A 27825-nucleotide genomic window follows, 5' to 3' on the forward strand; every position below is an offset into this window, starting at 1 on the left:
TTTTCATGCACCTATTGCTAAATGCCAAGGATCGAGGTAGATGACTACATTAAAAGTCGATTTTTTGCGAAATCATGAATTTTTTATTTAATATTCTTAATGTTAGAACAGGTTTCTTTATAAAACCGTTAGAATTTTGTTTCCACGTCTGTTTTTTTTTTTTTTTTTTTTTTTTTTTTGAAAAAATAACATTGATTTTTTGTATTTTCATAATTTTTAATGCTATTTTACTTTTTTAGATAACTTAGATTCTAAACTTTGATAGAATTTTCTTTCGAAAAACCTCCTAAACTAAAATTTAATGCACATTTTTCGTTTTAATTTGGTATAATAATTTCTTAATATGTTCTGTAGTTCCTGAAGTAGAGAATAAGTAATCTTTTCATTTGGGAATATTTTATAGTTTTTTTCGTGCTTCATAATGTGAAAAAAAATTTATCAGTCGAATACCAATATTTAAAGAATAGATAGAAATACAACTTATTATTTATATATCTCTTAAATTATTTACAAATTTTAAGCAAATCCTTTGATAAACATCTGAACTAGAAGATTTTTGTTTTATGCCTCTTTTTAGCCAAAAAAAGGCTGCTTTTACCAATAATAATAATAACTTTTCCCACTTATCTGGTATATTTTGCTTTTATAGATGTTTCTTCAATCTTTTTAATATAAATATTAAAAAATATACTATTTTCGAACTTTTTTCAAAAAAATTCACCCCGAATGTAATTACTTACCTTAATCTTAAAAAAAAAAAAAAAAAAAAAAAAAAACCTCCAAGGATTATATGACGGATTTTCAGAAAAAATATCAAATTCATGCCAAAGATCTGTAATTTATAGCTATTTTTCGCCAATGCCTTGTAAGGCATTTGCAGTCTTACGAAGGCTGGGAGGAACCTTTATAAGAGAGTATGAGAGAAAGATCTCGACAAGCCACTCTCGGTGATTTCTCAGTGTCATGATTTGAAGATTCTGCTTATTCTTCGAAAAATACCGAATCTTGAGAATGTCTTAGATTAAAGCATGACAAAATTCGGCATGTGAGAAAAGCATCCAAAATGCATATTTTCCTTGTCAATTTAGTCAAAGTGCTAAACGCTAAAAATCAATATTTCGTAACTATAGTTAGCCACTGCCATACAATGCATGCGCGACTTTAGGCAAAGTCCACAATTTTATACAGGGGGAGGGAGGTGGATAACACCGTTATTCAAATCGTATGCGAGAATGGTCTGTGGAGGTCACCCCGCTGGCATCTCATGATTTCTGATTCTGCAATTTAGTTGGTTTTAAACTATTACTGAATTCATTAAAAACTTTCATAAACATTTTATTAGCCTATTCAAGAAAATTGAAATAATTGAAAGTCCCAAGAAAAGATTATTAGACACTTTTTTAATAAAAGCTAATTTTAAAATTAATTAAATTAAATGTAATTTTTTTCTATTCTATTAAAAAATAATCCGAGGTCTTTCCAGCTTGTGATTAAAATAGTGGCTTGAGTGATTTAGCAAAACCGCATGGATTATCCGTTGAAATGAAGATGGAATGTCCCCCACCCCCAAAGTGAAAGATAACAATTTCGAGCTATAATCTCAAAATAACTTGAGATATTCTAAGACAACGAATGCAGTGCACTGATAATAAGATATGCGTTTTTAGAGAAAATCCGCTATTCTTTTGAAGAAGACGGGAATATATTTGTGACTCATTATTTTGAATGTGAGAATTTTTGATTTTTCTAAATCAACCAGAAAGAATGAATTAAAAAAATATTTGTTAAAAATTCTGTAACTATTTCGCAGATAGAAAACAATCACCCCTCCCTCCTTTTTTTTTTTACTTTCTCATATATCTAGTATAGAAAAAGCATTGTAATCATCAAAAAATTTGAACTCGAGATTTTGACGAATCTCCATGTTTTAGTCTCTGTTCAAAAAAAAATTTTTTTTTTTTTTGGAAAATATCCGTCTGTCTGTGACAAAGATAACTGAAAAACGTTTGAAATTTGGTATACGGTCTTCAAACCAAAATTGCAAATTTCTGTCAACTTTTGAGTAAAATCTATCCTGTTGTTTCAATACAAGTTAACACGATAACTTATATTCCAAAGAAGAGAGCTAGATAGATAAGATTCGGTACACAGATTTAACATCTATGGTGTAGATGCCAATAAAGTTAGACAAAATCAACACTGAGCTGTTTGTCTGTACTTTCTGAAAACGCAAAGGCTTAAATATAAAAAATATGATATGTGATTTTGTGACTACATATGTAGGTCTGTATCAAATTTTATTACAATCGTGTGGAAAAATCTCGCCTAAAACAAAAATTCGGTTTTCTTATACTATTAACCGCATGTCAGGGATTAATGCACCTCCCCCCCCCCAAAAAAAAAAAAACTCACCAAGGATCACACGATAGATTCAGTAAAAATGCCAAATTCGCACCAAAAATAATATTTCGTAACTAATGTACGCCAATGTCACGTAAGGCATTCTCTGGCACGACAAATTTATTAAAGAGTATGCTAGAAAGTTTTGTGGTGACAACTCCCGTTGTTTTCATCATAATTTTTTTTAATTTAATTTTTATTTCAAATGCGAATAACGAATTGTAATGATGGAATGATTCAAGTAAAGGCAAATGCACAATCATGATGCATTATTACCCACAAATGAAAGACAAAACAAAAGTTATTGTTAACATTGTTGTACTTTATTTAATAACATCATTCACACACACCATCTTTATGATACACCTTTCAACACATTCATGACCAGAATCAATATGGTAGTTTACATTAAGAGATGCATTCTGTTCCGATGAGTAACTTATGAAAAGAAAAAAATTCATTACTTATATTTTTTTATTAGCAGAAAAATTTCCTTCTGTTACAGTAGTTTGAATTAAATTTCAGGTCAGTCATTATTGTGAGTATAAAAATGATTTGCCACTTTTTAACTAATGCCCAAAATGGTTATTTTTGTTTTTATAATTATTCTGAACAACGTCTGGAAATAATACTAGAGAAATAGATTGTTTTAGTATAAAAATTATTTAATTAGAATAGTCATCAAAAATAAAATAATCTAAAACATTTCATTAATATTGAATGATAATTTCATCACTTGCTTGCAGTTAAATGGTAAAACTAAATATACATATCAAAAGCAAAAAGTCATATATTTGGGTGCATAAATTTTTCGCTATTTACTTCATAAACAGGTAGAAGATTCATTGAATAATTTCTTGAGCATTTGTCATCGTTCTTATAAAGCGGTTAAATTTATGACAACACTATTTAAGAATTCACCAGTTTGCAATCTGGAGTTAGGATCGCAGTGTGGTTACTTTTCAGTTTATGCTATTTCTTGTGAACTGCTCACCATCTAAAATAGTCGGTTGTTAGTTACTTCTATTTGGTAAATTTCTGTTAAAAAAAGAAATATCTTCTTTCATATTTTTGCAGATTATTTTTCAGTAGAAATATAATAGAAAGTAAAGATCTTAATCCTCCCCCCCCTTATTCCAATTATACTTGTATTTTCTCAAACCGGGAAGGTAATCGTGATGAATAGTCTGAGAACTATTGTCTTAGGAAATTTACAATAAATAAATGAATAAAAATTTCAAAAATTTGGAATTTATTTAAATTCTCTTCTTTAAGAAAAGGGGGGAAAAATAAATAAATAAAAAATAAATCATACGTCCTCTCTGAATGATGAAGAGTTTTTTACGTTTTGTATTTAGATTTATCAGTTGTCTTTTAACCAGTTTTAGCATAACATTATATTGTATATTTTGCAGAAATCTGCCAAATTAGTTTAAATATTCAATAGATAACAATGCAGCTAGGGAATTTTTATATAGTGTTGCCAGATCACAAATAATTTGTATTAAAATATAATATAAGCTACTTTTTTTCTCTCTTACGGAATCAAATGTCTTTATCTTTCTTTCATAACACCTTTTCTATGATTCAGGAGCTCGTATGAAACAACAAATCTTTGCTACTTGGAATCTTTATTGCTAAAGAATTAATAAGCTAAATTTTGACTAGAATAAAATAAATAATTTTACAGTATTTGTTATTTCAAAAATAATTTTAGAAATGAAACTTTCTTCTCTTTCAAAATTCTTTGACGTTTAGCAATCAAAGTATTTTGCACGAGTACTTATTAAATTTATTAATTTTTGTAAATAAGTCATTTTTCTAAAAAACTGTATTTAAGTTATTTTTAGGTTTATTTTTTTAAACCGAGACAAAGTAGCTCAATATAAATGAGGCTATAATATGTGCTTAAATTCCTACACTCCAACGATAGGTAATGTAAGTTTTATTTTAAAAAGGCTGTTTGAAATGAGAGGACTATAAAGACATCTTGGTAGTCTGTGCTTTTAAAGTTAGAAAACACTGATATTATATATTAGCTGGCAAAGATATTGAATGTTTTGTGTACAGCTTAAATAAAGCTGAAAATTAGTTGAAATTGTTGTTTTCAGTTATTATGCATATTAATACTGTGCACAGGTTTTCTGTAATTTTCATTATCTTGCATTTTTCAAAGTTATGTTTTTTTTTTTTTTTTTTGAATTTTAGAATCTTTTTTGTTTTTGATCACAAAATTTATATGTTTATCTCTATATGGCAGCTGGCAGACGATTTTAACTTATGTAAACTACATAAAGCCCATGTTAATGAACTATTCTTCAAAAGATATGTAGGTATTCTTCAGAGGCCTTCACTATTAATTCAAAATTATTTTCCAGATGTTATTCTTTCTTGTAACTTGAGTTTGAATTATTGGGAGACTGAAGTATAAAAATTAGAATTCAAATCGATACAATAATTGTAGTTTTCTAGGTTGTTAATTTAATTTGATTTTTGTAAATTGAACTGTAGTTTTATTGATTATTTTATTATTCCTAAACATTCACACGCCTAATTTCTACTTAAACATATAATTGGACGTTTAGTAAAGATTGGCAGAAAATATTATTTAATATATTTCTTTTTTGGGTTATTCTAAATAACTTCAGATTTGTTGCCGGTAAGTAAAATTAGCAATAAAAATATAGATTGTTAAGATGGAAGATTGCGGAAACTGTACAAAATATTTTATCTGTAAAAACAGAATTTTTTTTAAAAAAATTCATTAAAAATCTCGATTAAACATCGAGGTTTTTAATGTTAGGTTCTACTCAGATCAAAGTTTATACAAAATAACAATAATCAATTAAATTCTTCATTATCTTCGGTTATTAAATTCTTTATTATTTAGTCAATTAAATTCTTTATTATTATTTTAGTTTGTTCATAATGTATTTCAAAAATTTTACCTAAAATTTCATTAACCATTATTCTGAGAAATATTAAAAAAAAAAAAAGATAAATGAGCAGTTAATAATGAATCAGCTTCAACGAAAAAATATAAATTCTTTGTGCTGTATATAGAATTTTAATATGTCTTCAAAGTTAGATTTGTTGGTTTTTAAAAAAATAATCTTAGCTGCTATGCGAACTATTCTTATAAAAAAAACAAAAGAATACTTGTTGAAGAATTATTTTAAATATAAGATTAACTTTCGGTCATCTATTTCAAACAGTTTTTAACCAAGCTATTATTTTCCTGCCTTAACCAGTAAATTAGACAAATTATATATAAAATTCGTGGCAAAAAACAAATGAAAAAAGCTATTTCAGAACATTTTGTACTAACCGGAAACAATTATAACACATTCAAATACAGTTTAAAATTGATTCTTATTAAGACACATTCATAGTCACACAATAATTTTATCGTCTTTCATTTTTTAGCAACTGTACCATCACATAAGATGACTTTACCCATGTGATTCAATCTAATAAAAAAACTTTTTTCAAATCCACTTCATTTATTTTGTTCTTATTTTATAGAAAAAAACTCCGAAGCTTATTTCTTAATAAAATCATAGCTTTCTCTCATCTATTCCAAACAGTTTTCTAAGCAGTCTATAATTTTCATGCCTTAACTCTGTAAAGTAGACAAATTATATATGCATTTTTGAAAAAAAAAGAAACAATAAATGAAATAAGCTATTTCAAAATAATTGTACTAACCAGAAACAATTCTAACATATTCAAATACAACTCGATACTGGTTCTTGTGAAGACACATTCATTGTCAGACGATAATTTTACCATCTTTCATTTTTTTTAGCAATTGCACCATCTCATAACAGATTCTACGTATATTATTCAATCCAATTAAAAAGAACTTTTTTCAAATCCACTTCATTTATTTTGAAATATATTGTGCTCATTTTGTACAAAAAATTCCGAAATGTATTTCTTAATAGAATCATAATATGCTTTTAGAATAAATGTTTATTCTACAGAATGAATTTAAGGAAAAACAAATTGTGTACGAGAGTCTATTAAAAAAATAAAAAAAGAACTTCTCTATATTATAAATTTGGCAGAGTCAAGAACTATTTTTTCTGAACTTCCATCTGACAATCCATATTTGAATTTAATTTCGAAAAGAAAACAGTACTAGAAAATGAGTTCCTAAACGTTTCTGCTAATCTCTGCTAACTGCGTTCCTTTTTAGTTTTTTTTTTTTTTCAAAGTTAATTCTAAACCTACTATACCCCCGTGATAAAATGTGTGAGATCATTCTGTTGTTTTTTAGAGTATATCATAAAAATTCGAAACTTTATTATTTATTCCTAACCAGAAGTGTCTACACAACAATTCAACTAATATTTTACACACGATTGCCCTATTGGATATAATAAATATTTTACTTTTCCTGAAACGCTTTTCGGTTCTTTTATTACGGTTCAGTCGCACTGAACCATGAATTCTGGTGAACAGTCGCGAGTTCTTATCCAAAGTAGGTAGCATATAAGTTTTGATGGAGTAGTATCACTACTAATTTATTTAATACACCATGCGAGATGAAAAACCTCATGCAGGCGAATGTCCGTATGAGCGTATGTACAAATGATTTTATTACATTGTTTCCGGAATTGTTGCTTGAAAACGGCCGAAGCAACAAACCCTCTCTGTTAGTTAAAGGCTCATGTGAAATGCTAAGTCTACTCTTTTATAATAATAATAATAATATAGCCATCATAATGTCTCGAAATAAAGAAGAGTGCAGCGTCATCTTTGAAGATTGTTAGGGCCACTAAATGTTTGTTTTAAAATGTAAAAAAAAGAAAGAAAGTGTTTTGTTGTTAAGGGTAGGCACGCCACATTAAACCCGAATCCAGGAACCCTTCTTTAAGGTAAGCTATCTGTAGTATAGGTTGGTAAGAATGCTATTACTCTTACTCCTATGCATTTAGGACAAATTCGACCCACGTTATTCGATTTATTTCCTCACGTACATGATGGGCCAAGACAAAGCCATTTAGAAGTTACTAGTTTGAAAAAATTGTTTCTCTTTATCAGGGACATTCATTCATCGACTTTACATTATCTAAGGCGAGTTTGATTTTAGTTTAAAGTTATCTTTTAGTTTCATAATTTTAAATTACACTTTAAATACTTTTCGTTTATTACAGATAATTGAAATGCGTTATCTGGATTTACTTAAAGAATGAAAGTGCTCAGTTTCATTAACGATAACTTTTGAAAGATTATCACAAGCCAAAAAAAGATACACCAGAAATCGTTTAATGAGTGTAAAATGAAGTGAACTGGTGTCTTAAATCTTGATAAATGATTTTTAAGCGGAAGTTTTCTGATTTCGTAAAAACTTCGTTGTAACAAGCGTTTAAAATTATTCTACAGTTCAAAACTGCTTTTATAATTTTTCAATTCGTGATTAAACTATATCTCCATTGATCTGACAGACTCGAATTTGTTAACAGATGAATAGAACTATTCATCTATTCAGGATATATGGAAGATGTTCCATGGAACATATTTGTTTACTTAACTTCAGCGTTAAGCGTATAGAGGGCACACGAATACAAAATAAAAGTATAAAAAGGAAAAACATCTTGCAATTTATACTAGTTTTCATAAGTTATAAATAGCAAGAAATCACAGTTAAATTGCTCAAATTTAATAGATGATGTTGAAACAATTTCTGACAACAAAGGAAGAGTTTCCTTCCCTTTTTAAATTTTAAATATGCCTTTCTCTCAGATAATATTTCTGGCAGTCGAGACACTCAGATTAATGGATTAATAGTTTGTGATATCGAACAATGGAAGTGTTCATCTAGGTGTAGAATTTTTGCATTAAGGCAACATATATTTTTGAACACGAAGGAGATTTTGGCTCAAGGTTCACAAAGCACAACATATTAATTAAAGCAACATTCTATAATCTAACTGCTTAACATTAAAAAACTTTGGGAATAACTTAACGACACGTAATAATCTATACTAGCAATACTAATGGTTTATCACACATTTGGAACGTAACGAACACTCGTGGTAACAAAGAACTGCGGTTAAGGATTCAAAAACAACTTGGAACAGCGAACAATAACCGGAAATGTTCAGGCGAAATATTTTGTCAATTATAAATCAGTCTTTTTCTTTTTAAAGTGGAAAATATTCATTGAACACCTTCTATGGCTTTATTTTAGCCATTCTTCCATGCCTGCTAAAGCCCTTTTAATAGAATTTGCTCAAGGAAAGAGATGGAACACGGCATTTGGAATTTTCCGCCATCAATTTGTTTTATAAATTGAACAGTTTGAATTAGAAGAAGTATGATAAAAATAGATATCTTTCAGTAACCTGATGAATGGCATCAGAATAAAGGCTTGACTTAAAGTATAAGTGATTTTCAGTAGTTTAAGTCAATATATAAGTTCTCGTATACGTAAGAATACGATATGTACGCATTATAGTGATAATTTCTCTTTAATGATCTCCAGATTATCGCATAGACGAGTATTGATAATTTCGCAAACAAGTATCTTGGTTTTTAGATCAACGACTTTTTTTTTAAATTTCTGAAATTGCAGATCGAATTTTTTTTTATTAAACTAGGCAAATAAGTTCGTCAGATTAGCCCATTGAGCATCTATATACTATTATTTGATTGTTATATATTGGAAGCGCAAAAGATGACCATATTTAGCTCAGAGCTAAACCGTCTCTATTCGGTTTAAATATAGATGCGTTTTGGATTTCCTTTTGATTGGAAAGAAAAGTTCGTATGATTCAATACTTTTGAAAACGAAAAAAACATAAAACATAAACGAATAAAACATTTAAAACCGTTGATAAGAGATTGAGCAAAACTGCCATCTCTCTTGAATCAATCTGAAAGGCCGATGCGTTAATCTGAAGAATTTTTAAACTTAATTTTATGGATTTTTTTTTTTCATGTTCGTACACATCCTCTCTCTTACGTATACAACTCGCATAGACGCGAAGCCTGAAATTTCGCACACTCCACCCGCAATCGCACACCACCGAAGCTGCTCAAGCATCACCCCATGCCACGAAACGAGCGCATCTTCAAATTTTAGTTGTTTCTTTTCTGTCTATGTCGTGAACCTTCATGGAACAACGTCAAGAGGAAACAAAGGAAACTGTTGTATTCTCAAACTTTGTCGTTGTTGTGTTCGTAGGTCACCATCAGAGCTTATCCTTGGAAGGGTTCTTGAGGTCGTAGCTCATGCGTCGGCCATTGAGTAGGGGCCTGGAGTCCTCTGCAGCCGCCGCTGCCGCAGCTCTCCTGTGCGAAGTAGTGACCATCTTGGCCTCCCTCTCAAAGATGTCTGCCGTCGCATCCTGGTCCGATTTGCAGCGCGACATGGCTATGGCCGCGGCCGTGCTTCCCACGTTCATGGATACGGCCATGTCGTCGCTGGTCATCTGATGGCGAGAGGGCGTTGGGGACATGCTCTCCGAACCACAGGAGGAACTCTCGCTGAGCTCGGCCGTCGGGCGGCGGCTGATCCTGGGCGAGTGGTTCGGACGGCGACCCAGGATCTGGGCTTGGATGTGCTCACAGATACGCTTAAATCGGCGAATGGGCCCTGTAGGCAGAAATACTATCAGTCAAAATGAAAATAAAAGACATTAGCTTCAAACCATTTACAATGACACAAATGTAAAGAAAGGACACTCAAAAATTAAAATTATGCAAAAATCAGGTAAAAATCGTGATAGTGACAATGTCAGATGATATATATATATATATATATATATATATATATATACACACACACACTATAGTGAATGTAGCTTAGATAGTTCAATATTCTTTCAATAGGACAATTTCTTTTAATTTGGGCTTAGGTAGAAGAAAAAAAAATTGCGCTGGAATGAGATGGAATAAAATTATTTTTGATCACATAGATAGTATATTATTCAAAGAATGGAAAAATTTTATATTCAGTTTTTTTATTGCCATTTTTATGAAGACAGACGATAAAAGTACAATTTTCTATTGTTCATTCAGTTTAAATATCCATACAAAGTAGTATTTAGGCTTGGATTTAAAAGTTAGGGAAGTGTTAAATATACAAGTACAATATATTTACATCCAGTTCTCAGAATGACAGCAGGCGAAAGCAAAATTACTTGAAACGTTGCGTGTATACGAAAGCCTTCTTAATTGATTTAAAAATATATAATAAATCTGATCCTTATGGTTTGAGTAATTATGGAATAAATATTACCAAAAAGAAAAAAAGAAAATTTCTTGATTATATTTTTTAAAAAGACAAATGGGTGCAACTATTTAGAAAATTCCACAATTCCATTAAAGAAAAAGAAAATTAAAAGTAATCAAAGCACACATCTAGATTTAAAGAAAAAGTTATGCCTAGATTATTATAAAATAAGAATTCTATACAAAAGTAAAAAGGAGGAATGGCTTAAAAGAAAAATAACAGACACAATAAACAGTAATTATCATTAAAATTATTCTTTCTTTTTTTAATTTAAATGAAAAATGAATTAATGTTAAAACAATTGAGTTATTAAATCAAAAATTCATCATCAGAATCACTTGCTATAAGTACTGCAGTTTTTTCTTTACCATATATACAAATAAAATTTATGTATTAAATGCACATCTACTATCATCAGGAATCCAGGAATGAGCGTTTATATTAAATTAAATTTCATTCTATTAGCAACTAAGTAAAGACAAACAAAAGATATATTTAACTAAACAAGGTCTGTTATTTAGTTTGGGATCCTTTTTCTTAAACAAAAATTTTTTAAATTTTCTATAGCTTTGTTGTGATTTTTCATTACTGTTATTTTGTTTGAAAAATTTCCTTTGGCTCCAAATTCGCAGTTCAAAATCAAATATATGGGAAATAAAGATGTTTGCAAGCAAAATGAGTTACTGCGATTGCTTAAGAACAATTCGATTATCAAACCATGAGTAGTTTGTCTTACGCATTTATTTTCAGCCTCCTGAAAATGTAATCGAGGAAGAAGTACAAATTTCTCACCGGATATGAGTGTGAAAGATATACAGTAGACGGCGGGCTTGTCAGTGCTGCTCCTTCGATCCACAGCACTGAGGGGTCCGTCGTGCGTTCCCGCACTGACCAGCGCTATGTCCACATGGAAACGGACGTTCCTCTGGAACATGGTAGGACCCCCGGCCCGCTTGTATTCCACTCGGAAAGACATTGGAGAAATGACGCTGTGGCACAGGTCCGCTATCTGAAATTGATTTAAAAAAAAAGATTACAGACCGTGAATTGAAGCCTCTGTATATAAACATCATTTATTTTGATATGAAAATATCGTGTATGAAAGTGTTCCTTATGCAAAATGCTCTTTGCATTCCAGTGGTGGGTTACCTATTACTTTGATAAGTGGCATCAAATAATAAAAATAAATAAGGCAATATCCTTAATTTCTTTAGTTTGGAAGGGGAAATCACGATACATTCCATTCCCCATTCACGCATCATCAAGATTAATCGGTTCAACCTTTTGGTTGCAGAATATTAATTGGCATTGCAGAAGAGCACTCGAGCACGAAAAGGAGCAGCATGCATATAAAATTTGGAAAAGTTGGGCACATCCCATCATTCATTGCTCCTCCACCCCAATTATCATTTAAGGGAAAAAAAACATTTTTTTTATTAATAATTTTAATGTCCAGAGTTCACTGCATTTTCGATACAAATATCTGATAGTTGTAAAAATATTTCCACTGATAAAGCGAAATAAAAACAGTAATTGACACTTATGTAATACTGTGTATGTGGAATAGCTGAAATATGGCCAAATCATCTTAGATTTTGTGTAAGATGAAAGTCTTAAACGCGCACGTTTGCTTAAGAATTATATAAATTTATTTGATTTATTTTTTGCAATTTGTGATACGGAGGGAAGGACTTATTCCGATGACCATGCTCGCTATTCTCCACGATCCTTTTTCTCGATAGCAATAGTTGAAGGAGAATAATCATTCCATTTTCAAAAACGTTTTTTATTTACATAATTGTGTCTAAAGAACTATCGGTACACATTTTTTAATCTCTACCAACGAAAGTTAAGGAAATCGTAATCATTTTTTCCGGCATGTAATGTTAAGCTGTTTCTGCTCTCTAATGAAGAAAGTATGTAGAATTCAAAATAAGTTTTCCCGTTTCGATTATTTTAAATAAATTTTTTTATCAGGAAGAATAAAAATCTTTAAAAAAGGAAAGGAAAGGCTTAAAAAAAAATTTTTTTTAATATCTATTATAGTAACGTTTTGCAACAAAATTATTTAGTAGAGTCACTTAATGTTCATGCAATACTCAGTAAATGAATCGTGCCAATTTAATTTCGAATACATGAAGAATTTTGCCACTAGGAAAAGGATATGCCATCATAGAATTTGGATATTAGATGAAATGCGTTGTAGTGTTTATTATTTAATTATGATGCCAAATGCATAGACTCTAATAAAAATAGTTTCAACATTCCCAATTCTTCTGGGTCATTCATTCCCAATTATCTTGGGTGTATTATCTATTAGATTTTAAATTAACCTTTCATTCCAACATCAAATTGGTTATCAATAAATCCCAAGCTACAATTTTTCGTTTGAATCAACTCATGATTAAGAACACATTTGTGATTTAGCACAACTTTTTTCTTTATAAAAATATCATTTGATCAGTCTCATTCTATGGCTTCCTCATTTAGGGATCAATAGTCTTTATGATTATAAGGAAATTAAAAACGTTTCCAATCCAGCTATTAACACGAATCATAAATGTTTCTTGGTATGTCAAGTGTAAGGACTTGCATAGCGATATTGAAATGAAACCTATTCAGGGCTGTATCAAAATATTTCGATAAATTTTTTTCTAAACCTACCTTAAATTCGTAACGAACATCTTCAAGATTTTCCTGCTTGTGATCTTACTATCTTAAACACACAAACGGTTTCATGCTATTTTGGTACATTCATTCAATTGTTTTCCGTCGGTTGAGAAGAGACGTACCTTTTCTTAGTTAAACTATAAATCTAAGTGTTTTTAAAATTAATTTTTTTATGTCTCAAATCCCTCTACATTGTGAAAGGAATTATGTGAATTCCTAATTATTATCGACTGTCCATCATTCTTTTCCTCAATTAATAAAGAAGCATTCTTTTTGGCATTGTAGTGCGAACCCTTTTCTTTCACAGATTTAAAACCTTTTATTTTTTTCAAATATTCTCATGTGCAACACTTACTCTTTTTAATTAGATATTTCTTTATGAGGGACTGTCTCTCAAACGAAAATTAAATTTCCCAAATTCTCTTTCTAAGTAAAACTATAAATTATGAAGCTATATTTGAATCCATCTAATTCCGATGTCAAGTCCGAGGTTTTCGTTGAATCAGCAGGGCACACTAGCTTTGACTCTACTGCCTTTCATAATTAGTTTTGAATAATTGCAATTTTCTTTTAAATAATGGTACACAACTGTCAGGAAAATATTAGTTCTTGTTAAAAATAAGGATGGGTTTTCATAGATTGACCTTTTTCTTTTTAAAGGAAATTGTATTACATTTTGAAATTATAGAAATAAGCGAGGATCCATGGGTATTTTTTAAAACAAATAGTAATAATTGGAAAATAATGGTATTGTGTTTTTATTTTGTTTATGTAAGTAATGGTTTTACTAAACAGCCAATAAATTTAGTTTCAGTTTATCAGTATTTTACTTCAACACCACAGCTGTATCAGAAATACGAATATATTCTCAAGCTGACTTACTGATAAGAAGGCATGGATGAGATCAGCTTTCACCGAACTCAGAGGTCGATCTTTGACTAATATCACGTGTGTTTCATCCCTTTCGTTGGTCATGAGGCTCCCGAACCACGAACGTTTCGTTAACCTGCCAGAAAGAGAGAGAAAAAACCATTCATTTAGATGATTGCTTTGGGGAAAATGACACAAATGGAGGGAAAAGAGCTTTTATATGGTTTCAATACTTACTCAGGCGAAGAATCTGGCGTTAGACTCACTTCGTCCGAGGCTGAAGGCGCTACAATAGAAAAGCAAAATAGTTGAGAATGCTAACAGCGTCTGCACTTTTGTTAGAGATGTAATGATAGACTGTTAAAAGGTTTCAGTTCCTTTAGGAATGAAGAGGGAAACACTGTACTTAATGGCATTGTTGGAATGTTGATATCAAAAGATGAATTCCCACTTAGCTTTGGCTGATTGTTCATCTTAATACAATAAAATCACTTTCTTCCTCTCTTATGAAACATTTTAATAAATATATAAATTTTAATAGTAAATTTGTAAACATTTTAGGCACTTTATATTCTGAAAATATATAATTCTTCTTTCAGTATTTTTGTACAAAATTAGAAAAATCATAAAAATTGTATCACAAATATTCTTAAAACACACCATTTATTTTATAATTTTTTTTTTCTGCACTGCTTTGTTTTATTTTTCAAAGGAAAAGACGAAAAAAAAAAAATAATAATAATACTCCATTGAATTGCAAAGCAATTGTTAAATTAAAAAATTGTTTGTTGTGCTAGTTTCTATAATTAACATAATACGCATTTTAAAATTGTTTTTCTATGTTTTCACTCTTTTGTGTTAATTCAGGGAAATATTTTAAACGTGAGCGTGAAAAAGATTATCATTCGTAAATTATGTAATATAAAATAAATTGGTAAATAACATCTTGTAACTATCCTTTAAAAGTTATTATGAATTAAATGAGCATAATTACAAGTGCTTAAAGGAGTAGGTAGCGATAAAAATTGGGTAACACAGCTTTCAAAGGTTCTTATTTTGTTATACAGTACAAACTTATGAAGAAATTCTTTTTATTTTTTAATTTACTACTCCAGTTTGAAGCACTGATCTACTAATCTTGAACAGAAAGAACTAAAACGATGGATCTGCAATTAAGGTTGAATAGTAATTACTGTACCAAACGATAAAATGTTATTTAGAATTACTTTAACTTTGGGCCAAGCGATATTTACAAATACATTGCATCTCCAAATGAAACCTTACCTAGCAGATGTTGTAAGAAGGTATAAATCAGTTCGAAGAAATAATACAGTTAAGTCCCGGTTAACCGAACTCAAATTAACTGAAACCTTGGTTATCCATGTCTCTGAAATCCAAGTCTAAGCACAAAGTGTTGCAGTCAAATGCTGACTTGATCGAAGAGAACAAAGTAGATGATGTGGATGACTGAATGAGAGCTGACTATGATTTTATTGTACTAGTGATAAAACTAAGTTAAAATTTTTTTATGATTCCTAATAACTTACTACAATATTTAAATCTAAAGTTTTTTTTATATATATGAAAATTAAAGTAACTATTGCATCAGTTGCAGATTACTATACATTTTCTTTTAAAGCAACACGGGAATTATAGTACATATTTTGTTATCATTTTAGGTTGCCGTAAAATTTGTTGAAAAATACAGTGAATCAGTGCAAGCTAATATCCTTCTATTGAAAAAGGGTTGAGACGTGGTTATTCGAAAACGTTATAAGGAATTTTAAAACATACATAGTTTTTTTTAATGAATAAATCATATACTATTAACTATTACTAAGTATAAGTTAATGTATCTATTGTAATCTTAAAAATGAAATTTTAGCTTTAATAAAAAACAATTAACTTTAAGTGTAGCCTAAAAAGAGATATTTCAATTTGTTTTTATACTTAAAATATTTCAGAGTTACATTCTATAATACAAAATAGAAATAGATGTTCATGCTTTATCCAAAAAAATCCTTAACCAGAATCGCCCCCCTTTAGATCGATCAACAGGGTTGTACTATACCTGCATATTTTGTGCCTCCTTTATTTATTTGAAAGGATTAAGGATAAATATTTTAACCACTAAAACTGAAACATCTAAAAATATTAATAAAAAATGAAATGCTTTCACTTTATGAAATTCTAATTTTAAAACCAGGAAAATATCAAATATATTTCAAAAAGAAAAAAAAAAAGCTAAATTTGAATGAGGTTGTTGTTGGAAGCGCAACGATACATGTTTACTCACTCTGCATTTTTCTCCTATGGAATCTCGGACTTCCTAGGAAGCTGCTTTTAATTGTATTGAGCCTAGATTTCCAGTAAGGTTGGTTCATCCCAGGAGACCCAGGTGGGGTATTCAGGGGGCTCTCCTCAGGAGTGCCCCGAGGGGTAGGTTTGGGAGAACTGAGAGGGGATACCGCAGGGCTTGTAACGTGAAGGCTGCTAGACATGCTGCTCCGACGGCTTCGGCTACCAAAAAAAGATACAAGCTTTAAAAACTTATGCTGGTAATCTTCAAGATTATTTTGACAAAAGAAACTGAAATAATAAGATGAAAGATTTTGCTTTTAGAAAATTTATTTTAAATGTGCTTTTATTTATGCCCAAATTTTTTCTTTAATCTTGAAAAGACTAACATTTCTTAGTGGTGCTCAGATATAGTTTCAAAATATAGATAAAGAAGACGAATTTTATTTTGATGGCTGGTCATCGTACCTTAAATCAGAAATTTTTCATCATGGTATATTTTAAAAATTATCTGATAAATGTTTCAAATATGTTAATCAAGTTATTAATTCAAGTAATGGTCCAATATAACTTATACAGCGCATGATAGCTTGAAGTTTATTACGACAAATTTCAATTTTTCTCCCTTTCAAATAAAAATTTTGTAATGAAATATAATTATCGTAAGCACATATAATATTTAAACAGCTAATTAATTAAATTAAATATGATATTTGAAAAGAGTATCTTAGAATAAAATTGTCTGATTGCTTGAAAGTTGTGCCTCATTTTTTTTTTTTTTTTTTTTTTTTTTGCAGAATCTTTTTTTGAATTACAAGTTTTTGAATATTGTTTGCGTTTTTTAACAATTAAATAAATTTAAAAATTATTAAAATTTAGAGCATTTTCAATTTTTGTGATAACTCTAATCACCTCTGAGTATGACTCATATCTGGCAAAAATGACTGTTCAACAATTCTGCTGTCATTCACAGTTGTTTAGAAAATTTATTATCATTTTATCCATGTCAAGTTTTTATGCTTTTATGTTAAGAAAAATACGTTCATTAACAATCATACTAATATATTTTCGTATTTATCTAAAAGCAACTCCTCATTTGAAAGTTGGAAAAGTAGATTAAAAAAGAGTTGAAGGAAGTGAAATTTCGAGATGTACAATTCATCTCGATAAGATTATATATATATATAACATTTTTTCTTTTACACCTTTTGTAAAAAAATACTTTGAAGAAAAGCATTTTTTTTCATGAAAACTTTTATATTATTATAATTTCATTGATGCTTAAAGCGGGACACAATATCTATGCAAGGATACAACTTAGGTACATCTTGTTGAAAGGAAATCTGTCAAAAATGTCTGTGGTTTGGATTTACCTAAAGCTTTGTACTTTTAAAGACGAACAGCTGTTGTGAAAAGCTGTTAGTTTCTAAAAACACAAAGCTACCTCTCAACTGATATTTCTCCATGAATAAAAAAATGTGCTAAATATATCAAGAACTTTTCCTGCTTGCGACAGCACCCTTTTCTTTCAAAAAAATGTCATCAGCATCAGGATATTGAAGAATTCTCTGAAGTTGAGGAAAGAACCAGTGGCATTCTATTAAATTCAGAGAAATGTGCTTACTACAGATTTTCTGTATCAGACGTCACAACGTTTATTATAGTCATTTCGCCAGAGAAAATTTGCACGAATGGTAAAATTCTAAATAAAAAGATTTCTGTCGAAAAAAATCTCATCAACATCTGAACATTGAAAAATTCTCATAAGTTTGAGAAAGATTCAGTGGTATACTATCAAATTAGGAGAAATGTACTTGTTACAGACTTTTTGTATCTGATAATTATAGTTGATTGATAGATTTTTTATTTGATAGTTATTTCTCCAGAACAAATTTTCGCAAATGGTAAAATTTGAAATAAAAAAAACTTATTTCAAAAAAGTTTATCTCCATTAAAACATTGAAAATTTCCAGAAACTGAAGAAGTATCCAGGGGTAATCTATCAGATTAGGAGAAATGTGCTTGCTACAGACTTTCTGTACAAATAATCCTAGATAATCTAATAAATATAGAAATTGGGCAGCAGGATAGTTAAAAAAACTGAAATAAAATGTAATAGCCAATTTTTTTTCTTTTTCATCTTACCCATAAGGATACCTCCTCGGCGTTAGTGGAGAACCGTCGCTCAGCATGTCAAAGCTATACCTGCAATGCATTGAAATATCTCATTATTCTTCTTTAATTCATGGTTTAAGCATATAAAGGATGGGTAAAAAGTCTGTAAAAATATTAAAAATTCATAAAACCCGAAGGAAAATAAAAATAAAAAACGGTTTGCAAGTTTAGCATTGATTGATCACGGGATTTTTTTAAAATAGGAAAAAAACATTCGATAGATGCTGATGGTACAACGTCTTAGTTGGAAATATGTAAATGAGTCAAGCGATTATAAATATTTACGCTTTTGATTCAGAACCAGTTCCCCATTGCATGCCATGTAAGTGAACAAGAATACTGAATGGGAAAGATAAAGCACTGCTTAAATTCCGTTTTCAGAAAAATGAAAGACTGGAAAATGGCCTTTAAAAAATCCTGTGACTTATCGATGTTAAACCTGCAAACCATTTTTTTATTTTGCTTAATTATCCGGGTTTTATAAATTTGTAAAGTTTTTACGGATTTTTTGCCCACCCGGTATCATTATATTTTGTTAATATTATGTGCGAATAACTTCGCAAGTCAATAGATAATTTAGATATGATACAGAAAATGTGTTAAAGGAGTATCTTACCTAGGCCCCGATCTCCCATTTATGTGACAAGTATCCACTCTTTTCCTGGGAGGGTCAGGGGGAACTGAGCAAGGAAGAGAAGACGAGAAAGCTGTAAAATTAGATTTTTTACAATTTCATTCCTTTTATTTCAATAATACAATACTTTGTGATTGAAAACAATTTCAAGTTACTATGAGAAACATTAGGAACAATCTTTTTGTCATTTTAGAAATATAATCGCATTTACATAAAGCTAAATTTTTGGTTGCAGTCTTAGTTTGAGATTATTCTGGTTATTGTCTTCTCATTCTTCTTATCAGGAAATGAGCTCTTATCTATAATGATAGATCAGAATCTCTTTTAAAGTAATCTTATCTAAGTATTGAAATAAAATAATTTATGTTTTTACTAGCATTTATACATTTGACTATCTTTATTTGTCATGCTCCAAGTTTTAGAAGGTTTCCAATCTTGAACTGTCTAAGAATGTCAAATCAGTAACTAAGACAATTAGACTTAAAAATTATATTGAAAAAATGAACTATCAAATATAAATTCCTTGCTTTAGTGGTTAACAAAAGGTGCTCGACCTTCCAAATTAAGTGCCTTTGAGAGGATATGGAAAAGTTGTAATTAATTTTTATGCCCTATGGTACTTGTGCTCTTAATTTGTATCAAATTCATTGTAGAATTGATTTCAAAGTCACAAGCATGCAGATTTTTCAATCTCATTTAAGAGGCCAGTAGATTTAGATCAAGAAATTTTTTGATTTCGTTTCGTCATTCTAGAGTTCCAAAAATCGAAAAGTGAGGGGCAGACGAAATGCCTCCAAACTGTGATAAGAAATCAGGATGTTCAGCATTTGTGTAATTTGTGACAGAATAAGAGAGCCTTGTTGAAGGAATAATCAGATGCCTTGTCGTATTATCCGGAATGGATCTTTCCATACGATGGCTTCACACTGTAAGAAGTATGATGCATATACGCAAATCTTTTTTTAAAGTAGTCAAAGACTATTTAGAGTTTTTCTACTGGTTTCATAAAAAAGAAGTACTGGTTTCTTAAAAGTCTATATAAGTTTTCTACTGGTTTCATAACTTCTAGAAAAATTAAAATTGAAAGTTATTAAACAGTAAGAAAAGTCAAACTTATTTCATAAAAGAATAAATCAACAAGAAGCAATTTGCACAATTACTTTCCAAAATCAGTATCATAATGACAAATAAAAAAAAACCCAGAAAGAAGGAAAACTCTCTCAAAGTTCAAAATAGATCCTAATAATACTGCTAATTCGGATTCAAAGTATATGTAATAGTAAAAAAAAAAAAAAAAAAAAAAAAATCAGCTATGGTTTTTTTACTTTGATTTTGAAATTCTAGATAACTCTTCGCATTTATTTGCAAAATCATGAAATTTGGGGATAACGAAATGATGAAAAATTTAGAACTATGGCAAGTTACTTAGTTTGAAATGAAATCGTAAAACTAATTTGTATTTAGATATTAAATAGATAGCAATCCTCTAAACAGTAACAAGTTCAGAATTTTCTCACAAAAAGTCAATTATTAGCATTACAATGAAAAAAAATTTCATCGTGTAATCACTGATGAAAAGAGAAAAATATTTTTTTTTGCTAATTCAAAAAAGATAGGAAATGAAGAAATTTAAATGAAGAAAATTCATAAGGAGTAAAAATAACATATAAAAACGTTATACTTTTAAATGTAACTTAAAAGATATTTTGAAATAGTAGATGGTAGTAAGGTCAGGGGAGTCGAAATATTTTTATGACAACAATATGTATTGTGAGATAATATATACTTTACCGCTTTCAGATCTATTCCTAATTATCACTTCTGTTTCATCTTCGTATGCAGGTTTCCGTCTTTTACGATCTAGTAACAGAAAATAAACTACTTTTTCCGTATTATGCCTGGAAAGAAAAAGTAATTGTATTAATATAAATAGCTGAAACTACTATATGTATTGTTGGTATTCATTCAATTAAAAAAAATGACTAATTTCAGTGAATGTGAGGCTTTTTAAAATCCCCAATAGGGCAAATATACACTGTATGAGAAAGTGCTTTATGTTTCGTATTGATTAAGAGAATTTAAAAGTTTAAGAATCTTTGCTAATTTTTAATTCTTTTAGATACTGAAAAATTCCAATTTAGAATCCAATTTTTTTAATCCAGTATAAGATAGTGAATTTCCAATATTTGAATATTCTCAATTTCTTTTATCATTTCTACATTTCGTTGCTCTGAAAGAATACGTTACACCCATAATGTTAAAAAAAATTCGAATTTCTTCCTTGTTGTTCTAAAAAATTTTATTTAGTGAGTTCTGTGAAAAGATTCATTACATTTCTATTCAACTTTACGTAATATATTATAATCCTTTTATTTTTTATCTCAATTTTTTTGAACATTTAAAACATTTTACTTATTTATTTTTAAATTGGATATACGTTCGGGAATCCAAATTTTGAAACATCAAATAAACTTGAAATGAATCGGGGAGAGAGTTTACACGAGACAGAGTTAGAGAATACGAGATAGAATTTAATCTTCGAAAATAACTAGCATCGTTTGATCGCGATTAAACATTACGAAATGGTTCCCAAACGACTTTAATATAGTTTCAAAACGGACAATTATTCTAACTAAAGTAATTTAAAACTAATTACGTGCTTTTATAAAAGAGTTTTTCACCTATTTTTCATAACCTGTAATATAGGAATAAAGTGCTTCTTTTGTATATGTAAGAAATTAAGCAAGGGAAAGTAAGAAACATTCTGCATGATGTTCCCTTCTTTTTTATTTAATGCATACTACATGATGTTAATTTCTTTTTTATTTATTAAATTCCACTTTAAAAAAAAAGAGAAATGGAAGCCAACTAAATGTCTTTAGTTTTCAAAAATATTTGCTTTCTTTTGAATTGAATTTTATAATTCTGCATTTACTCTAACTTCTCCTTCGTCACGAAAAATGAATGAAAATCCGTCTCTTTTGCATTTATTTACAATTGAATTCAGAAAAAAGAAAATGATATAAATGAAGCTTCATTTCGTTTATGCAAATGATTACAGAAAACCCATTATACAAAACAGTCTTATTGTTTTCCCTCTAAAATACGATCTTGAAATGATAATTGTTTAAAAGCAATTTGAAATTTTAATGATAAAAATGTAGGGAATAGAACTTACGTTGTATTTAATAATTCTTGAATTAGCTTTTCTTTATCTTTAAAGCAACCTAAGGACGTCATACTTGCTAGGACATCTGGGTCCAAATCTTCAACAGTTGGTATGATATGGGTCTGTAAGAAGAAGAAAAAAACTAGAAGAACTCCATTTGTTTGGTTAATTTCTTTTTTTTTCGTAAAACAATTACAATTTTCTTTTTTTCTTTTAAACAATGACAATTGTTTAATATATAGGATGAGACAAAATCTAATGAAAGAACCTTGACAAAAAATAATGATCACATAAAAGGCTCTAATTATGAAAAATAGATGGTAGAATAATGACATCATATATCATAAGAAATAACAACCAATATTTTTTGTTTTCAACAAGTAAAACCTTTCAAAAGCATCCAAAAATTATATTTTTGGTGCAGCTTCGGATATTTTTATACAATGCGATGTATTTTTCTCTCTCTTTGAAATAAATTGGCATCTAATTTTTTAAATTTATGTTTACTGGTAATATTGATTTATTTTTAATTTATTCTATGATTTAGAAAAGTTATCCTAAATTATTCTTGCTTCTCATCATAGAAAATAAGATAAACATATGTGATACAAAAAGAACTGAATTCTTTTGGATCATATAATGAAAAATTTAGTTTTACTACCTTATCCTTCACAAGTATAACTAGATTGTCATATTAAGTCAAAACATGACAAATTTTCCCTTTATTATAGCATCTTAAAGGTATTTTCTTTTGAATGCAAAAGAAAATATAATAAAGATTCGAGTCAGTACTAACGAAAAGTAATTACAAGAATAATCCAAGAAGAACTGAATGGATAGTAGAAAATTGGATATTAATTTGCAAATATTCACCAATATAATGTCAAATAAAAATATATAAATATAAATAATTTCTATAAGATTAGAGAAATGCAGAAAACTTAAAAATGTTTCATTCATCTGTTTTCGATGCGTTTGATGATTCTTGCTGCCTCTATTGATTCTTTTGAAGTCAATGTCAAAATTAAATTTTAAATAAAAATTGTATTTCATTATTTAATACTGAATTTTATATCCTTGTAATTTTTAAATATTATTAATGACACTATTTTTTTTAGAAATGGAAAACGTTTAAACAATAATTTTGATTTAAAACAATTCGTAAAGTGACTTTATAACATATCTTTGTTTAGCAAATATCACAAGTGAGAAAGTGATGTGTAACAAGAGGCATGTTTCTAAGCAAAGGAAAATGTTATTTAGAAAGAAAACAAATATGTTTAAATATACGTCAAGATTTATTTCAAAACAATGATGTAAGAAAGTAGATATGCTTAGCAAAATCCTTTCACCTCTGAGAGCAAGATATGAGATCAATAAACCAAGTCCGAATTGTCAGTTTGGTAAGTTCTTAAAGGAAAATTTTCTTCCTCATCAGTAAGTATTTATAATTATAATTAACAAATTTTTAAATAATGCTTGATATATTTTTATAAACTTTTGACGATTTAAAGCAAAAAATTAGAGAGGCCCATTGATATACCAATTATCCATTTGTTCGATATCAATGTGAACAATTTATAAACATTATTAGAACATACCAAGGTAAATAAAAAATAAATACTTTTTTCAAATTTTCTAGAATATCTATGGTTATTTAGTAACAAAAGTTGTTGGAATATGAAATATAAATCTTTTTTTTTAACTTAAAACAATAACATTTTCCCAAAATAAAAGCATTTCAAAAATTTTTTTTAACTGTATAAAAATTAAAATATATAATATACCTGAACAGCTTCTTTCATTGGAAGTTCTAATTCTAATTCTGATTTACTTCCTCTGAAATGTACAGCAGATAATTATGCTTCGTATAAAATATTTATATCTTTAAATAAAAAAATTAAAATTAGTAATACATTGATACTTACGCTATTACCCAAGGATGTCTTGTCACTTCTGCGAGCTGCATTTGAAAAAAAATATTAATATATTAAGGGTTATTTGATATGAAATAAGTAGCAATTTTTGTTATTTTTCCTTGCCAGTTATTAATATTTCAAAAAGAAAATATTTCGACTGAAATATAACATTTCAATTATTAATGATTTCTACAATTTATTATTTATATATATATATATTCAAAAATATAATAAATAGTTATCAAACTGTTACATAGAATCTTTAATATATCTTTTATGGGTCAAAATATCTGAATTTTAAAGTAAAAACAATGTTGTAGTATCTTTAAAGGGAAATTATAATAAAAATGTATAGCAAAACTTTATTTACTGCATTTATTTATGTTGATAAACAAAATTTTATGAATTATTATCTTATTTATATTATTTATTTGGATTAAAATTCCTTTGAAAATTATCCCTAACAAAACTTTTCCATCTCAATTTATATTAGTCTTATAAGTAAACAAAAAATGTTCAATTTTTTAAAAATACTTTTACTTAACTTTACATGTTTCATGTTTATATGGTAGAGATGTTGTTATAAATTTTTCATTCACTTCAGTAAGGGGGAAGTGAGTTTTGAATTTTTCGCAATTAAATGTTATCTATAACTATATATATTGTTTTAACAATCCTGATTATTAATTAATAAAATTATTTTGCAAAAATAAATTTATTTTCACATAGGTGATATTTGACATCATTTCACATAGGTGATATTATCTAGAAGTTAATTTGAGACATATTAATTTTTATATTACATTATATTTGTACAAAAAAGTTATAAAATATTTTAAAGAATAAAAAGTGGAACATAATAAAAAAAATATAAAAAGTTTTAAATACCATTTTATTAGTGTTCTAAAAAGTAATAAATAATTTTTTTTAAATAAAAATCAGGCAACATTATTAAGAAGTTAAAACATGAAAAATTAAATTCTCCATTCAATGAATTTAAAAAGAAATCTTGGATACTCAATGAAAGTTAAGATATAATATAGATGTGTTTAAAATTGCATTTTGCTTAAAGCAGAATTTAATTTCTACCAGAATTGGGCACTGTAATGGGTTTGCTTTGACATTCATAATTTTGATAAAACTTTAATTAAAGTAGGAAATTAAGAATATTATCAAAAGATATTCTTAAAATGAGAATATTAATATGAATTAGAATATTTATTATCTAGTAGAATATTATATATACATATTATGCATTAAACAAAATACTTTTTCTTAGAAATTTAGACTATTATAGTGGTTAATTCCTCTATGATGAAATTTTATATGATTATTTAGAATATAGATTTAAAAAAAAAAAAACGATTTGACAATCTGCGCCCTTTCCGCTCGTTTGATTCTAATATAATGTTTGAGTTTTATATCCTTTCATTATCCACATTAAATATCATAAGAAATAAAGAATAAAAATTAGAAAATAATATATATAAAAACATTTGTTGAAACGTTTTTACCACAGTTTTAAAAAGGGAAAAATAAATTTTTAATCAAAAGTATTGAGGTCAAAGTAAAAATTATATAAGTATGAGGCGTAGAAAACCATAAGAAAAGGTCCCGAAGTCACAATAAATATCAAAAGAAACAAAAATTCTCGAACTTTTATTGAATAAAAAAATACATTATAAATACAATTACGAATACGATTTCAATTTACTTAAAACCTTGCTTTCTCTGATATGCGCTTTTATGATTTTCTTTTTGATCTGCAGTCGATAAAAAATCATATTTCTTTTTTTAATAAACTGATAAAAATCTTTTTATAATTCTTCTACCTTATCAAGCCTTCCATACAAGCCATGATACAATATTGTTATGATATGGTCACAGCATTCAGAATATCAATAAACTTTTTAAAAATATTACAAAATATATTTATATTATTACGGATGTTCTTTTATTTAATCTATTTAATGGATAAGTAAGATTTCAACAACGAAAGAACTTCTGAATCTTCTATAACAAATTGAAAAATGATTTTATTTGAATCTTAAACATTTTACAATCTTTTTCTTTGTAAATTATAGAAGAGTGCACTTGACTCACCGTCATCCTTTTTTCTGGACAGACTTCGATCATTCCTCTTAGGAGATCCTGGCACTCGGGAGGAACAAAATGGGGAATGTGAAACACTCCTCGCTTCACTTTCTCTAACAACTGCCTCAAGTTGTCGTCATCGAAAGGAAGAGCACCCTGAAAAAATAAAATTAAAAGAATTAGCATATTTTTAAACAAAAATCATGAAGAGAGGTATCCATAGTTTGACTAATACGTATGTTGCAATTTCCTGCAATTGAATTATTGTGTGTTGGTAAATTTAAATTCCCTTAAATCTATGTTGCACATTTTATCTTGTGCATTCCTTTCTTTTTGTTGTAGGAATTCCCTTTAGAGTTTCTTATTACAAGTTCTTTTGCTAAGATAATTTGGTTCAATTTGCTTGATATCTCTTTAAAGTGTATAAACAACCTTTCAAAAACTCTGTAATCACATATCATTGTTAATTGTTCATGCTGCTTCCCTACTTTTAAATGATAAGAGTAACAGTATAGAAGAGAAGTGTTCGAATATTGGACACTTCAGTTAATGGATTTAATCCAAACATTCATTAACTCGAAGTTTCTTATTCCAAATTCTTTTGCAAAGATTATTGTATTTTTTTTGCTTGCTTTATGTTTTAAGTATGTAAACAACCTCTCAAAATATTCTGTAAACACTTAATACTGTACACTGTTGTAAACTGTTAATCGTTCATGTTGCTTCTCTACTTTTAAGTGATAAGAGTTACAGAATAGAAGAGAAATGTTCGAGTTTTGGACACTTCAGTTAATGGATTTAATCCAAACATTCATTAACTCGAAGTTTCTTATTCCAAATTCTTTTGCAAAGATTATTGTATTTTTTTTGCTTGCTTTATGTTTTAAGTATGTAAACAACCTCTCAAAATATTCTGTAAACACTTAATACTGTACACTGTTGTAAACTGTTAATCGTTCATGTTGCTTCTCTACTTTTAAGTGATAAGAGTTACAGAATAGAAGAGAAATGTTCGAGTTTTGGACACTTCAGTTAATGGATTTAATCCAAACATCCATTAACTTGGAGTTTCTTATTCCAAATTCTTTTGCAAAGATTATTGTATTTTTTTTTTTGCTTGCTTTATCTTTTAAGTGTGTAAACAACCTCTCAAAATATTCTGTAAACACTTAATACTGTATACTGTTGTAAACTGTTAATCGTTCATGTTGTTTCTCTACTTTTAAGTGATAAGAGTAACAGAATAGAAGAGAAATGTTCGAGTTTTGGACACTTCAGTTAATGGATTTAATCGAAACATCCATTAACTTGGAGTTTCTTATTCCAAATTCTTTTGCAAAGATTATTGTAT

General features: G+C 28.5%; 1 protein-coding gene across 1 annotated transcript in view; it reads right to left on the minus strand.

Annotated features, from left to right (window-relative positions):
- Nucleotides 1-5434: 5434 nt before the first annotated feature.
- The window catches only part of LOC129970090 (serine/threonine-protein kinase BRSK2-like), a 106842-nt gene continuing 84451 nt past the window's right edge, over nt 5435-27825 (minus strand). Inside the window, exons 7-18 of the mRNA XM_056084435.1 lie at nt 26484-26630; nt 24390-24424; nt 24249-24300; nt 22471-22583; nt 21084-21190; nt 19275-19365; nt 18629-18688; nt 16482-16705; nt 14423-14471; nt 14198-14321; nt 11438-11654; nt 5435-10006 (exon numbers count right to left, since the gene is read on the minus strand). Of these exons, the coding sequence (XP_055940410.1) occupies nt 9603-10006; nt 11438-11654; nt 14198-14321; nt 14423-14471; nt 16482-16705; nt 18629-18688; nt 19275-19365; nt 21084-21190; nt 22471-22583; nt 24249-24300; nt 24390-24424; nt 26484-26630 (1623 nt within the window). The 3' untranslated portion in view covers nt 5435-9602. The remainder of the gene's footprint in view (nt 10007-11437; nt 11655-14197; nt 14322-14422; nt 14472-16481; nt 16706-18628; nt 18689-19274; nt 19366-21083; nt 21191-22470; nt 22584-24248; nt 24301-24389; nt 24425-26483; nt 26631-27825) is intronic.

Source organism: Argiope bruennichi, chromosome 1 (genome assembly GCF_947563725.1).
Source record: "Argiope bruennichi chromosome 1, qqArgBrue1.1, whole genome shotgun sequence".
Taxonomy (NCBI): domain Eukaryota; kingdom Metazoa; phylum Arthropoda; class Arachnida; order Araneae; family Araneidae; genus Argiope; species Argiope bruennichi.